We start from the raw sequence: 15128 nt of genomic DNA, 5'->3' as shown, positions 1-15128 counted from the left end.
CATACTTCATCAGCATTACCCCAGCTTCGACAGCGTTCCACTTCATGCATGGCATAGCAACCCATGATCGGCACCAGTCTGGTCAGACGCAGCTTCGACTTAAGCGACTTCCGATCGGAACACCCAGGGTCAAAAACCCGGAATGGAGGTGATAAGCAGAAAAAGTTCGACTTGCCGAGATAGCTGCCCTACATCTTACACCGTTTCAAACCCGTAAACCTATACGAAGAAACCTTTAGCACTCGCAAAAGACAAGAACGACAACACACACGACAGTAACAAGCAGGACAGCAGAGACCATGACTCCCCGAACTATGAAGCGATACGTTGTGTCCCATCGACGAGGGATTGACGGATTGACGTTGGAGACGGACGCGCCGGTCCCAGGACTACGAAGCTCAACCGATGTGAGCTGGTCTCTCCATACTATCTTTTTCAGTCATTGACAGCTTAACACAGATCCGTATCAACATCAAGTACTTGTCCCTCAACGCGCGAGATCTTCAAATCGTCACGAACGACTATCCCGCACCGCACTCTGTTCCTCAAGATGTTGTCCCCGTATCCGGTAAGTGCTAAGTCTTCCCCGTCTGTGAGTATAACAAGACTGATAGCGGGGCTCAGATGGATGCGGTATTGTTGAGGCTGTGGGCAGCGATGTAACTCTGTTCAAGGTCGGGGACAAGGTTGCACCTGTCTTTCCTCAAGGACATCACTTCGTGAGTCGCTCCTGTGCCGTCCCTGTGACAAGCTAACTTTCAAGAAGGAGGAAGATCTCGCACTGAGAAACTTGAAGAAAGGTCTTGGAGGAGCAATTGATGGTGTTGCGGCGGAATACTTTGTTTGCGACGAAGAAGAAGCCATCCTGATCCCATCAAACTTCACGCTCGAACAAGGAGCAACCCTTGCTGTCGGCTTCACCACCGCTTGGTCCAGTCTCTACTCCCATCACCCAAGACTACAAGCCGGCCAGACTGTCCTCTGCTTGGGTACTGGTGGTGTATCGCTATGTGCTGCTCAGGTGAGCTGCAGACTCTACACAAACTGATGCAAGCTTATGTTGTTGACCTTTCAGATTGCTCTTCTGGCTGGTGCTCGAGTCATCCTTACCTCCTCATCTCAAGTGAAGCTAGACAGGGCTAGTGTTCTGCTGCAACCTATCCTCGCAGCCGGCGCGCCTTCTGATACTATTCAGACCATCGACTACTCCAAGATCGATGCGTGGGATTCAGAAGCTAGACGCTTGAACGGGGGAAACGGAGTGGACTTTGTCATTGAGATAGCTGGAAGGGGTACGATTGCGAGGAGTGTCAGAGCTACAAAGATGGGAGGTCTGGTTGCGGTCTCTGGTAAGTAGTATGCCAGTCCAGGTCTGCTGAACATCTGCTGATAGACACTTAGGCTACTTGAGTGATTATGGTAGCATTCCCAAGCACATCATAGAAGAGGGTGAGCGCAATGCCAATTCGTAAAACTCCCTTCTCTGTAGCTGACAGCATCAGACCTCGCCAAAACCATCCTGTATTCCGCCGCAAACGTCCGAGGCGTCTTCGTGTGCAATCGCGAGGACTTCAAGACCTGTGTATCCGCTCTGGAGATTGGGGGCGTGAAGCCTATCATCGACAAAGTGAGTCCAGAGTTAGTTCATGCATTATGTGCAAGTTCAGCTAACGCCTGTGAGAACAGACGTTCAAGTTCGATGAGCTCAAGGAGGCTTATCAGTACATGGCGGATGGGAAGCACTTCGGGAAGATCTGCGTGGAGGTCTAGATGTTTGCAATTCACGTCATGCATGACTTGGCGATCAACATCACATGGATGGTCCCGTTGAACTCCTCGCATTCAGCTTCTCACAGTTCGTACGTGTTCCATCGTGGACCCTATCGCGACTCCGAGATTGGCTACAATGAATTCCGAGCCAGCCTGATCGTGTGGTCACGCAACATGACTTATCGCTGCGTTCCGATCATGCCTGTGGCGATACGGAACAGAGGGGAGCTGCCTTGCGATAATCAATTGATCCGGTGCGGTGCCTATCGACCAAACGTGGGGACCGGAAGCTTCAGTGGTTGAGCCGGCCGATTTTTCGGTCTGAGATAAGGTATGCAGATAGTCGTCTTGGAACGGATGGGTTTCCTGGTGGGTGGCCAATCTCGAGTCTTACATGAGACTTGGAAGGATCGAAGTCAAAGACGGCGGAGTCAAGACGTGGCTGTGAGAGTCTACCGCATTGACTAACCCACATACCAGTTCTTAGAGACACGCTTGTCGTCAATCAAGATACGATCACGAATGAGAGCGACTTCCCTTAGTGCGCTCGCTGTAAAACATATTGCAATCGTTGATGCTTGCACTAGACTTCATTATGCCTTCTATCAGTGATATGTCTGCTCCCACACCCAACACGGCACTCTATCCCTTCCGGATAGCACTCTCCATCCATGCCTTCACAACCTTGGTGCAATCCTTGGGGTATCGCTTGAATCCGTTCTCTCGATCGACATGAGTGACTCCCAGACGAGGACCATAGCCGCAGTACCATTCCATGGTGCTGTTATCGCCGTGAGCGGAGACGTCTTGAACGAACAGAATGCAAAGCAGGACTCACTTCAGCAAGGACCATGCCATGTAACCCCTTATATTGATCCCGTCTTTCTCCACTGCCTCGCTCAGCTCGTGAAGGTAGGCATCGAAGAAGTTCTGACGTTCAGTATCATGTAGCAGGTCAGGGAATCGACGATGATGTTCACCATCCGTCGGGAATCCATTTTCCGTGATATAGATAGCGTGACCGGTCGGACCTGTATATCTCTCGTGAACGTGACGAAGAAGCTTTCGGAATCCCCAAGGTGCGTTCCACAGCCAGCTGAAGCAGCCTCGGATGTCGCCGACGGGCTTGCCCTCCTTGTCAAACATTGACGTGTCGACGTTCCCTCCTGCCGGGTTGTCGCACTCTTTGCCAGTCACGTACATGGATGAGTACGAGTTCAGTGCGCTATTGGCAAGTTAGTGGATGCCGATTAGAACGATAGACAGATGTACTTACAAGAAATCACATGAACCCTTGAGTAGCTTGACATCTTCCGGAGTAAACTCGGGCAGCTGCTCTTGCGGAACGGTAGCCAACATCGAAGGTGGGTAGGTACCGAAGTCTAATGGGAGCTAGGCTCAGCTCTAGACACAGAATTGTGGCTGCAGTCTCACTTACATAACGGATCAGAGAACCAGTGAAAGGCAAAGTCCAATCTCTTTTTCTGTAGTTCCTTGACCTCGGGTGTGTCGTCGATAGGTTCTGGCCAATCGCAACTCTGCACAGTTGTTGGTGATGCTCTGGTCTGGACTCACTCACGTTGACGATGCTGATCTTGCCATGCTGAGTTGGCTGATACTTCTTTCGATACAGGTCTACTGTGTGGGCATGTGCCAAAAGCAGGTTGTGACCAACTCTGTCAGGTCATCAGTGACGGTTTGGCATCCCATGCCATTGCCTACTCACAGGAAAGTATCTCGTTCAGGCTTGAAGGTCGGCTTGAGATGTCCATTGAGATTGACAACATTCCAAGGCTGCAAGAGAGTCAGTGGTGGATACTAACTTACGATCGAAGAGAAGGGAAGACTCACCTCGTTGATAGTCAGCCAGAACTTGACTCGGTCGCCGAGCTTTGCAAACATGACATCCGCGAAACGAACAAAGTCGGGAATGATTTCCGCCGTGTTGGACCATCCCTCGTATCGTTGCTCCAATGGCAGGGGCAAATCCCAGTGATACAATGTGGGGAAGGGGGTGATGCCGTTGGCGAGACACTCATCGACCAGGTCCGAGTAGAACTGCAGACCTTTCTCGTTGATCGGATCATCACGACCACCTAGCGGGATGACTCGGGGCCAAGAGATGCTGAAACGATAGGCGTTCGATCCATACGATTTCAACAGCGCGATGTCTTCCTTGTACTGGTAATACGAGTTCATGGCGTCGTCACCGAGCTCGCCATTACGCATGTCGTACGGAGCGGGTCGAGGGTTGTGACCAAGATCATCCCATACGGAAGGACCTTTACCGTCCGCATCCCATCCTCCTTCGCATTGAAAGGCGGCGGTGGAATATCCATGGTAGAAATCCGGAGGCAGTGTGCCTACAGGCGGAGGTATATACTTGCTATCAAGGTCAGCGATCGTTGCTTCTTTGGAATTGAGCTCACCGAGGGGCGTAGGGGAGATCACCAGTGCCCTCGCTCTCGTAGAAGCCGGCCCAGTGCGTTGCCATTTTGCTAGATCTTTCGCTGGGTGAAGGATGATTAGACTGACGGTCAGGTCGAAAATGGACCTTGATCGACACCAAGTTTGATATCTGAACTCTGTGCGACGATGATGATAACGTTGGTTGGTCATGCTTGATTGGCTTTTGCTACTTCTTTCGCTATCCTCAGATCTCGTTCCGACAGGCTACCCTTAACGTAGGGTCAAGTCACCAAGGGACAAGGGGTTACCAAACTCGGGTTGATAGCTGCAAGTAGTGTTCGTCAGAGGGTGTATGCTGCTTCCGATTGATCACCCTTCTCCCCTTGTGGATCTTGTGTCTCGTTGTCCCTTGCATTCCATAAACTCGCCCGACTTTTCGTCCATGATACTCTTTTTTCTTTACCAATTCCGTATTATCTATCTATAGCATTCAACCAATCAACAACAAAATGATGCACAAGAAGATCACCTCTTTCAGATATTGGGTCGGAACCGATAAGACGTCGACATATCACTTTCTGTTATGCATCAAGTTGATTCTTCGAGTCTACACCCCTATCCGATCATCGCACCTATCCCTGGAGTACGCTGATCGTTTCCGAAAAGCAACGTCTTCGGGCTCTCTCCGCTCGGAATTGATAATTGCAGCGACCTTCCCTCTTCGGAGACTGGGCTTATCATCATGCGCTAGAGCGTGCTTGTGTTCAGCTTAAAAAGCCAGAGTAGATCGTCTGACTTTGAGGTCCACTCCCCATCTCATCTTCGAGCCTCACTTTAGTCAACCCCGATTTACTAGAATTGATCCATCAACATGGTCGCCGGAGCAGTCACGAAGAGCGGCTTGGGCAGTCTGTCCGGTTTGGGTGAGTGTCTTGTGGTTTTCGGACACTAGGTATGAGCTGACTCCTCGTCCAGCCAACAACACCCACCGACATTGGTGGCGTGACCCGGCGCTCCTGCGTCTCGATATCATCATGATCTGCATCTCGGTCGTGCAAGTCACCGGTGGTTACGATCAGTCCTTGCTGGGCAGTCTCCAAGCCCTCGACACCTGGCTCAAGCCGATGGGCAATCCCGACGCTTCGCAGATCGGTACTATTTCTATACTCATGACTGTCGGCAACATCGTCGCTACTTTCCCGGCTCAGTGGATCTGCGACAAGTTCGGTCGTCGATGGACTGTCGCCTTCGGCAGTGTCTTTTGCATCGCTTCGTCGCTCGTCCAGACTTTCTCTTACAGCCGTGGTCAATACATGGCTGGTCGTTTCCTCCTTGGTTTCGGTGTCTCTCCTTCGATCGTCGGTGCTTCTTGTCTCGTCAACGAGCTGTCTCATCCTCGACAACGTCCTTTCATCGGTGCAGCATACAACGTCATCTGGTACATCGGTTCGATCATTGCCACTTGGCTCTGCTACGGTTTGACATCTCACATCACTGGCTCTTGGCAATGGCGAGGACCTTCCATCGTTCAACTCGCTCCCTCGGTCTTCATCCTCTCCACCATCTTCTTCTTCCCCGAGTCACCACGATGGCTCATCGCCCAAGGCAAGGAAGACGAGGCCTTTGAGATCCTCGTCAAGCACCACGCCAACGGCGATCGCGAGGATCCTATGGTCCTCGCTGAGTTCTCTGAGATCAAAGAGACTCTTCGACTCGAGGTCGAACAGCAAAACGGTGTCACCTGGAAGTCCACCATCGCAACTGCTGGCAACCGCAAGCGTCTCCTGGTCATCGGTGTTCTTGCGACCATCAACTCATGGACTGGTCAAGGAATCATCTCGTACTGTGAGTGAGCGAACTCATGTCACCGCAACTCAACGTATGCTGACACGGTGACAGATCTCACTCCTGTTCTCCGTGGTGCTGGTATCACTGGCACACTCCAGATTCTGGGTATCACCGGTGGAAACTCGATCTGCAACTTCTTCATTGCCGCTTTCTCCGCCTGGCTCGCCGGTAAAATTGGTCGAAGAACCCAGTTCTTCATCTCCTTCGGTGGTATGACCGTTACCCACGTCATCATGACCGTTCTGTCTGCGACCTACTCCAAGCACCACTCGGTAACGGTCGGTAACGCCATTGTCGCCTTCTTGTACCTCGAGTCCGGTTTCTACAACGTTGCCATGAACCCACTCGTCTACGCGTACCCCACTGAGATCCTCTCATTCTCCATGCGAGCCAAGGGCCTTTCCTTCTACCTGTTCGTTACTTTCCTCTGGTCCCTCATCACCAACTACGTCCACCCTGTCGCCCTTGCCAACATCGGGTACTGGTACTACGTCTTCTTCTGCTTCGTGAGTCGTCCTCTTTCTTTCTTTCTTTCTTACCTCAAGCAGATCACACTTTGCTAACAAAAGGATTAGATGTACGCTATCGAGATTGCTCTCATATACTTCCTCTTTCCCGAGACTCGTGGACGAACCCTTGAGGAAATCAACGAGATCTTCGACGGTCCCCAAGACGTCGTCGAGCATGCTATCGCTGCCGCTTCCGCCGGTGGTCACCACGCGTCCGACTCCATCGACGAGAAGGTTGACTTGCAGGAGAATGACAAGGATGCAGCAATCTCCCAAGTGGTTGCTATCGACCGATAGGATGTCCAAGGATTGGGAGATGAAGGGGTGCTCGCAGGAGACAACCAGTAGCTTTGATTTTTTTTGGTCTACCAGTTCGAAAGAGGAGTTGTCAAGATATTGTTCCGATAGAGCTTGTAAACGCTGATTATAGAATTTGGTATGCACTGCGGTCCTGAGAACTGGACATGAACATGACCTTCGGTCGACAATGGACTGGGCAATCTGTCACGACTTCTCAGGAGTATCGTTAAACATGTTGAGGGGTCTGTATCACTGACTCTAGTCGTCTGCTCGCAGGGTCAATAGTTATTCACCTGTTTACAGCACTGATCGCCTTCCTTGATTGACTGAGTCACACCACTTTGATCCTGTGGCGTCAAACACCCATGCTGATCATTCGTGGACCAAGTTGGGCACTAGGGATGGATGCTATGTACTCTAGTGTGCGGGCAGCATGTTGAGGCGTTGAGATGAGGCCCTTTTTGGCTCGCGCTCTCTGTCGCTGATCAATGTATGGGAGAATGGATAATAAGAGGTGAGCGACCATCAGTAAAGGGCTGTGCCAGGAAATCTGGCTTCAGTCGGCTATACGTCCAGTCAGTAAGCTGGCTACAGTGTGTTCAGTCCCGATTCAGCTGATGGGCTGGTTGTCGACAACGTCGGTGTAATCACAATTATGCAGGGGATCCAGGTCTGATACGAGAAGCGTGTCAAGCAGCCGCTTCCTATCGCGTTTTGTGGTCCTGGAAGATCGGGCACAGGGTGAGGATCGCCAGATCTGGTCTAAAAGGAGCGGGTCGAGAGCTGACAGTAGCTTGCTCCATGATGTCGTCAACGTGCGATGCATCGTGCCGTATAGGTGATTGTTTTGGAGGTTGAGACATCCCCAGCGATGCGCTCACCCTTTGTTGTCATCGCATCGATTCCTCCGATCCTCTACGATTCTATCTATTTGTCCCCTGGCACCAAGCTCGCGGGCTTTCGCAGGAACATCGCCGTCAATAGGTGATCAGGTTTACCGGGGAGTGCGACCGGGAAAGTTGGACGATTCTCCTATACCCACAATCAGCTTGCTTCACATCGGTCTTCGGGTCACATAGCAGATCATGTCACTCACCTTGTACTGGGCATATCCTCTGGCTTTGTACCACGCTACTGATTTCCCGGGTCGAGTGGGATCCTCGCTAGCTTCACGACCATGCAAAGCTACTTCACTACGATACGCAGTCGTGTCCAGCGTTATCCACTTGGCATGGTATTGCTCCACGGCCGCGTTCTCAAGTAGATCCATGGCCTTTGTACCCAGGCCTGTCCCCTGATACTTCTCACGGATGAAGAGGGATCCTATGTTGCGTGGACATTGCGTGAATATCAGAAATGTTTAGGCATGACGAGCCAAATGATTTGTGATAGACTCACCGAGGTATACGGTGTTCGTGACCCGACTCGCCGTGTCAGGATCCTCATCTTCCAACACCCAACATGCCATCCCCACGTCGTCTACCCCTTCCCCAGTGGGAAGTTCGAACACGCAGTATACCCAGTTCGGGTCCTTCCATTTGCTTTCTAGCTTGGGTATCCCCCATCCGCACTCACGTCGAAATTGGACCAACAATGGGTAGTCTTTCTCTGTAGGGATCCGGTACGATAGTTGGTTGGGGTCGGGTTTGTCTGTCGTAAGCGTCATTGCGGTGGTGGCACGTATCCGATCGTGGGTCTGTCCAAATGCGTCGAGATATGACGCTATTCTATCAATTATTAGAAAATGTGTTGATGGAACGGTCGACTTTGCGTTGTTGATAGAGACGATATCATTGTCGTTTGCTGTTCATCGACAGGTATGTCCCATCATTACTTCATCTGGCCTATTAATAGCTAGGAACAATGAGACACGACCCAGTCATCCCAGCGGCGACGTGATCATCTCGCGACTCGCTCAGCTGAGTAAGTGACTCATGGGACCTCGGACTTAGGCGATATGAGTCTTTGCCCCGCATGACTGGCTTACCACGCGTGGTCGCCGTAAATCGGCCCAAATGACACCGCGGGGACAACGAAACAGCAGAGGGCCAAGTGGGCGCTGCGCTGACAGCAAGTCACGCCATCAGGATGTTGCGTCTCCTGAGCCGGAAGCAGTCGGCTCATGCACGACTCGAATGATGAGGTTGATGAGTCACGACGGACGGATGCTACGATGGGAATCGGTGGAGTCTTGATTTCCTTTCTAATGGGCCAGGTTATGAGCGGAGCAGAGCAACCTGCAATGCTCTGTTGCCAAACATCCAGAGATCCCGATTGCATGCTTCTTCTTCTTCTCCTCTCTGACATTATATCTCGGATCTTGGTCCTCAAGCAGAGTTGGAACATTGAGGCCTTTCCACGATCAGTCATATATCCTTTGGGGTTCTTTTGTCAACTCCGCCGAGAAGGCAAGCCGCCTGTTTGAGCAAAAGGCTGTATCGGCCACCACCGCAATGCTTATCTCTCCTCTGCCCTCCCCACTCAACAACCCACACCTTTCTTATCTCTCCCCCTTCCCACGCTTAGACGTCACACCCTCTTGGCAGGTTCTCTTTTCAGCCTGCAGTCTCGAGGTGCTGGACTCGCCCGTCTTACGCGGAGCTCTTGGCTCTCAGAGCGAGAGGGATTGGCCCCTCCTTGGTTGCCGAGGCGCGACATTGGAAACATGAACGGAATCACATCGGCGCCTAAGCTGAGACTAGTTGACCGATGGAAGACAGCTGGGCTTGCTTGACAGACCAGAGGGATCACAACCATGTTCCTAGACATTTGATGAATGCCGATCTCTTTCGTCTTTCAGCCTTGTTTGCCCTCACAGTCCGGCGTCTATAACCCTATGTGTTTGCCAGGTGGACCACTCCACTCTGTCCTCGTGCCTTGAGGACGGCGCATCTATCTGGAGGTATCGAGTCCCGTCCGTCCGTTCCAAATGGTTGGGTAGCGTACGTATCTCAAGACATCGTTTAAGCTCTTACCAGACTGAGAGGCTTATCTCTTTCGGTCAGCTCAGTTGCGGCCGGAGCCGACACGAAGGATGATAAGGTCGATCAGAGAGCATCTTTGGCGACCCACCCAGGTTGGTGGCCAGCTCGATATATAGCGACGCCGTCAGGTATCTGTCCTTCCCCTCCTCTTCCTCAGGGAATCGTTTGATCCTCTTCGAAGCAACCATCAAAAGCGCTAGATCTCTTTCGACATGTCCAAGGAAGAAGTCACCCAGATGGACTCGACGCCTCACCATCTCACCAACGTCGATCTTGAAGATTACGCAAATGAGAAAGAAGTGATCGCTGAGAATGGCAACCGTGTCACCGTCAACGAGGTCAAACTGGCCGAAGAGGTGTGAGTGCCAGTGATGAAGTGGGGATAGGCATCGAAAGGCGAAGCTGACTTGAGTCTCCCAGCCTTCTCGCGGAGGGATCATATACCGATGAAGAGTACAACAAGCTCAAACGCAAGGTCGACTTCATTCTTCTCCCCTTGATGTGGTGGTGTTATGGTATTCAGCAGACTGACAAGACCGGTCTCGGTACGATGGTGAGTGAGCGCGGCGGTGAAACTCGTCCAAGGGCCGATCGGACTGACGCCATTTATCCTGCGCAGAACCTCTATGGTGTCCAGAAAGATACAGGAATGCACGGCAATCAGTACTCTCTCCTCACTGTGATATTCTGTGAGTCGAGTCGATACCGCTTATTCTGTTCCGGATCCCACTAATCTCGCCTTAGACACCGCCTACGGTCTCTTCGAGTTCCCCTCCAACGTGGTACTTCAGCGATTCAGTAAGCCACACGACTTGTTCCGATCCCACCTGCTGACCGTCCTCCCTTAGATATGGGAAAGTGCTTGACGATCTACATGTTCTGCTGGGGTGTCGTCGTTCTCGCGCAAGGTTTCCTTCATTCATGGGCTCCTTTCATGGCTCTTCGATTCCTCCAAGGTGCTTTCGAATGTACAATCTCCCCTGGATTCAACTTGATCATCGCCAACTGGTACACCACCCGAGAACACAACGCCCGATCGCTCGTCTTCCAGTCTGCCAACGCGGGGTGGGGTATCGTTGTCGATCTTACCATGTATGGAATCGCCAAACATGCAAACAAACACCCTGGCGGTTTCGAAGCCTGGCGTGGTATCGCTGTCTTCTTGGGTGGGCAGACTCTGTTAGCCGCGGCGGTCGCGTGGTTCATGCTCGGTACACCTAACGAGGTCAGATGGTTGAGCAAGAAAGAGAAATTGATCGCCAACGCGAGAGTTATGGCCAACCACGCCGGAACGGATTTGACAGGTAGAAAGACCTGGAAGTGGGAGCAGGTCAGAGAGGCTTTCATGGACCCGGTCTTGTACCTCATGTTCATCAACGCGTTTATGAGCTGTGTGGTGCGTAGTGTCAAATCGAATGGCCCTCCTGTGTAGAGTATATTGCTGATCTCCATCGATTATGTGCAGTGCAACGGTGCTTTGACCACTTTCGGAAGCGTTATCAACAAAAGTTTCGGCTTCGTGAGTGGACTTGATTGTTAAGCGAGTGTCATAGTAGGCATATGCTGATAGCTTCCTCCGTCATGTAGACCGAATCTCAAGTCATTCTCTATGGTATCCCTCGAAGCGTGGTATCAGTCCTCTGGTTCGTCGTCGTAGGCTGGACCACGTCCAAATTCAAGGGTACCAGGATGTGGTTCATGATGTTGTCCACCATCTTCCCCTTCATTGGTGTAAGTACGCCCTTCCACTTCCGTCTGTGTTGTGAAAACGTTGACCCCTCTTTCAGCTGCTCGGTCTCGCTCTACTTCCCAATGAAGACAAATACAAGTGGGACAAATGGGGTCTTTACCTCATGTCTGTGACGTGAGTATCTCGTCCTTGTCCAACCTGTTTCAATACGGGGCTCACGATGCTAACGCTGTATTCCCAAACAGCTTCGTAATTCCCATGTTCTCGGCTTGGTCTTTGATGTCTTCCAACACGGCTGGTCGAACCAAACGAAGTGTTATGAGTTCGATGGTCTTCATCGCTTATTGGTGAGTGCCATCCTCGATGCACGAATCCTTGCTCCTCGATCGAGCTGACCATGCTTCCTTCTGCTTATTCTGCTTGATTTAGCACGGGTAACATCGCTGGTTCTCAAGTGATGAAAGCGAAAGACGCGCCTCACTACATTCCCGGAACCATCGCCATTGCCGCCTGTATGGGAGTCGAGTTCATCACCATCTTCATTTGGCGATGCTGGTTGGTCTACTGCAACAAGAAGAAGACGGACGCGATGACCGCTTCGGGCATGACGCAGCAGGAGATTGAGAGGAAGGCGCAGGAGTTGGGAGCGGAAGATACGACGGATGTCAGGAACCCGTACTTCATGTGAGTGCGAATGCAGACCCGGCTTGCGATATAGAAGAAATGGCTGATCGTGTTGGATTCGACAGCTACTCGATGTAAGTTGCCCCGGCCTTTGTCCCGGGTCGATATCAAAACCAGTAGGAGCAGCAAGAAGTACAATGCAGTTGTAAGAGGATCAGTATCAGTATTTAGGAAACGTACAGTCTAGGCTCGGATTTAGTTGTACGTACAGAGCGAGCTTTTTGCAATTGAAGTTACGTAGAGTGTCACAGATGCAACGACATGAGAGTGTTACAGGAGCAAGTAGGAGTGATGAACGCATACATTAGTTGCATACAACATCGACCGATAACTCCTGTTCTCCCTCGTAGCATTTCAGATTGCAACAGCACGAGCTGAGATATCCCCCTTGAAGCTCACATCAAGCTCTTCGTATACAACACTAGTAGCGCAAGACACAACGCCGAGATACCCAACATCACCGGGTTCTCCCATATGTCTCCCGCATGATCCATGTACGTCTTCCCCACCACCGCTTGTGTTTCCATCAAGGTGTCACCGGCGGCGTCTTGTCCTTCTACCTTTGCCGTTTCCGATTCCGGATGATGTATCTCCACTTTGTCCGCATCGACATTCGCAAAATCCTCTCTGTGCGCCTTGACCCAATCCCGTACACTGTGGACTAATTGACGATGATGTTCTTTTTGACCTTTGATGACGGCGGGAGTGATCGCGGACTTCAACATTGATGAGGCTGTCCAGTCCACTTGAGTCGTACAGTGTATCCGAGTGGCCGATTGTCCGTGAAGAATATCGTGGGTGAGACAAGTCCGCGTCCGTATCTTGAAGCTGGTCCAGATGTCGACGACGTCAGTGTCTCAAAATTCCGACAAAACTTTGGCCGATGGGCACTTACCTCTTGCCTGAAGGTATGTCAGGTGTCTGAGTTTCCGATTCGATCTCATACGATGTGGCTGGATCATCGACGACAATCGTTTCCGATCCATTGCAATTGGAGCTCTTGGGTCCTATGGAATTGTTCTGTGTCGTGTCAGCTTGGTCGGCCGCGAAAACCTCTCGAGAGCAACACTTACCATGTGCATTACATAGTTGAGCGTTCTTCTGCGCTTTCCAGCCTCATCAGGCGTCCACCCGGATATTCTCAGCTCTGCAACGGGGTCAGTCAAAGGGGCCAGGAGTAAGTGTCATTCCCATTCACCTGTCAATTTCTTCACGTCCCCGTAGAAGTGATTGATAAACTCTTCGTTGTGGTATAGCAGATCATACGCTTGGTCGAGAGACAACGGTAGTCTCACGTCGAGAGCCAGTTCCTTGAGCTTCTCCTCAGTGCCCCTTGTTCGTTTCGGTGTGTCTCCCGAGGTGGAAAGAGGATCCAATTCCACCGACGTATCGTCGTCGTCATCTTCCTCATCCTCATCTTCCTCATCCAGATCCTCGGAAGCTTGCTCTCTTTCCCGCTCCATGTACGCCTCATATTGCTTCGGCGCTCGTTCCTTCCAACAGTCCATCAGACCATCATACAGCGAGTCCCTGTCCCTCAAACTTCCATATCCGTAATGCTGCTCTACCCGAGTACCGTTCTCGTCTGTCTCCGCTACTCGGACATACACGGCGTTCTGGATCCATTTCGCTGTGGTACCCTTCTTGATACTGACGATATCGGACAGAGCATGGACTTTGATGGTGATGATGCCGATGATGTTGGATCGGAAACAGATGTGGTATCGAGTGAGATAGAGACGACCGTGAACGAGGATGGTGGATTGCAGATCAGTGGCTTGGGTAGCGAGGATGGTCATATAGTCATCGGGAAGTCTTGGTGAACCGTCATTTCCCTCTGTGAGTGAGAATGCAGTCAAAGGTTCTTGGCTGATTCGCTTGCCAAAGTTCTTTTCGAACTCGGCCTGTCGTTGAACAAGGTTGCTATCGCTCGCCTTGGTGCTGACCGAAGTGGAGACGGATGGTGCGATGGAACCAAGGGTCGATGTCGAGTCGCTTGGTTTGGTAGATAGGGAGTCAGATGCTCGAGGGACAGGAAGAGTTAGTACAAAATTGGACGCAGAAGGGCGATGCATGTGCTCACTCGATAGACTCTTTGAGGACGAGCCGATACCTCCTCCTAGATTTGGCAAATTGGTGGCCGCATCCCCTTCGACGGCTCCCACTGGCGGAACTGTCGTACCCGCAGGATTATACACCCCGAGATGCGTTCCATTCATGTTGACGATCGACGACGAAGACGACGAGGAGGAGGAGGAGGAGGTGATGTGACTGAATGATGAGATGATACGATGATCAGATGTTAAAGCAATCAGACGAATGTTGAACTGAATGTGAGTCTTGTTACTCAAACGTCATTGTAATAAACGTGAGAGGCCGGTTTCTCTGTGTGTCCAGCTCGACAAGCAGCTGGTGAGTAGCCCAGCAGGGGGTGTTCTTACGATATCTTTGAAGCGGAGCAGATTCTCGTGCGTCCGTCACTTCACTCATTCTCGCCCATGACCGGTAGACACTGGTGGTGCGTCATCATCAAGGGTGATTGATCCCATTAGTTACGGTAATATCTCCGGGTCATGGATTTGGTGGCGTAGTACGCACGGCAACAGAGGGGCGGTCCAGTCTCTGTTTTCCTTGGATGCTACATCTGATTACGCTCATGCAGACTGTTGCGCCTCATACATGGACGAGATGGAATGAGCTGGTTGTACGCTTGTGTACTAGTGGAACGGAACGTGAAGCATGGTCTTCGCGGCGGGAAAAGCACTCCCTGGTGGCAAGACGCATTGGCCACATCAGCTTATTGCACCGTATACAACGAGGTGATCGGCTGACTGCCGTCTGACACTCGTGGTTGTACGACCCTTCTTGACCAGGCAGCTCATTCTCAACCCTGACACACACGCCGGTCTCTTACCAAGACAGTCCGAGTCAGAA

At 51.5% G+C, this 15128-nt stretch overlaps 6 protein-coding genes across 6 annotated transcripts; 3 read left to right on the top strand and 3 right to left on the bottom strand.

Moving 5' to 3' along the window:
- Positions 1 to 299: 299 nt before the first annotated feature.
- Positions 300 to 1770, top strand: IAR55_000700 (uncharacterized protein; the record flags this gene model as incomplete). The annotated part of the gene is made up of 8 exons (XM_066943834.1): positions 300 to 407; positions 460 to 568; positions 625 to 719; positions 767 to 1021; positions 1076 to 1349; positions 1402 to 1449; positions 1503 to 1627; positions 1687 to 1770. The coding sequence occupies 8 exons, from the start codon at positions 300 to 302 to the stop codon at positions 1768 to 1770; spliced, it is 1098 nt and encodes a 365-aa protein (XP_066806376.1).
- Positions 1771 to 2412: 642 nt separating this feature from the next.
- On the bottom strand, positions 2413 to 4389 carry IAR55_000699 (uncharacterized protein; the record flags this gene model as incomplete). Its single annotated transcript, XM_066943833.1, has 7 exons — positions 2413 to 2551; positions 2609 to 2995; positions 3047 to 3152; positions 3209 to 3292; positions 3346 to 3446; positions 3497 to 3564; positions 3622 to 4389. The coding sequence occupies 7 exons, from the start codon at positions 4387 to 4389 to the stop codon at positions 2413 to 2415; spliced, it is 1653 nt and encodes a 550-aa protein (XP_066806375.1).
- Positions 4390 to 5050: 661 nt separating this feature from the next.
- IAR55_000698 (uncharacterized protein) lies at positions 5051 to 6833 on the top strand (the record flags this gene model as incomplete). The annotated part of the gene is made up of 4 exons (XM_066943832.1): positions 5051 to 5102; positions 5155 to 6024; positions 6079 to 6533; positions 6603 to 6833. The coding sequence occupies 4 exons, from the start codon at positions 5051 to 5053 to the stop codon at positions 6831 to 6833; spliced, it is 1608 nt and encodes a 535-aa protein (XP_066806374.1).
- Positions 6834 to 7763: 930 nt separating this feature from the next.
- Positions 7764 to 8502, bottom strand: IAR55_000697 (uncharacterized protein; the record flags this gene model as incomplete). The annotated part of the gene is made up of 3 exons (XM_066943831.1): positions 7764 to 7868; positions 7933 to 8159; positions 8235 to 8502. 3 exons carry the CDS (start codon positions 8500 to 8502, stop codon positions 7764 to 7766), a joined length of 600 nt encoding a protein of 199 aa, XP_066806373.1.
- A 1530-nt stretch (positions 8503 to 10032) lies between these two features.
- IAR55_000696 (uncharacterized protein) lies at positions 10033 to 12198 on the top strand (the record flags this gene model as incomplete). The annotated part of the gene is made up of 10 exons (XM_066943830.1): positions 10033 to 10178; positions 10241 to 10373; positions 10440 to 10509; positions 10565 to 10618; positions 10669 to 11216; positions 11286 to 11339; positions 11408 to 11551; positions 11608 to 11684; positions 11756 to 11857; positions 11940 to 12198. The coding sequence occupies 10 exons, from the start codon at positions 10033 to 10035 to the stop codon at positions 12196 to 12198; spliced, it is 1587 nt and encodes a 528-aa protein (XP_066806372.1).
- Positions 12199 to 12589: 391 nt separating this feature from the next.
- On the bottom strand, positions 12590 to 14552 carry IAR55_000695 (uncharacterized protein; the record flags this gene model as incomplete). The annotated part of the gene is made up of 5 exons (XM_066943829.1): positions 12590 to 13022; positions 13090 to 13214; positions 13268 to 13341; positions 13393 to 14465; positions 14542 to 14552. 5 exons carry the CDS (start codon positions 14550 to 14552, stop codon positions 12590 to 12592), a joined length of 1716 nt encoding a protein of 571 aa, XP_066806371.1.
- Between the last annotated feature and the right edge of the window lie 576 nt (positions 14553 to 15128).

This window comes from Kwoniella newhampshirensis, chromosome 1 (assembly GCF_039105145.1).
Source record: "Kwoniella newhampshirensis strain CBS 13917 chromosome 1, whole genome shotgun sequence".
NCBI lineage: Eukaryota > Fungi > Basidiomycota > Tremellomycetes > Tremellales > Cryptococcaceae > Kwoniella > Kwoniella newhampshirensis.
This window is presented reverse-complemented; position numbering and strand designations above follow the sequence as displayed.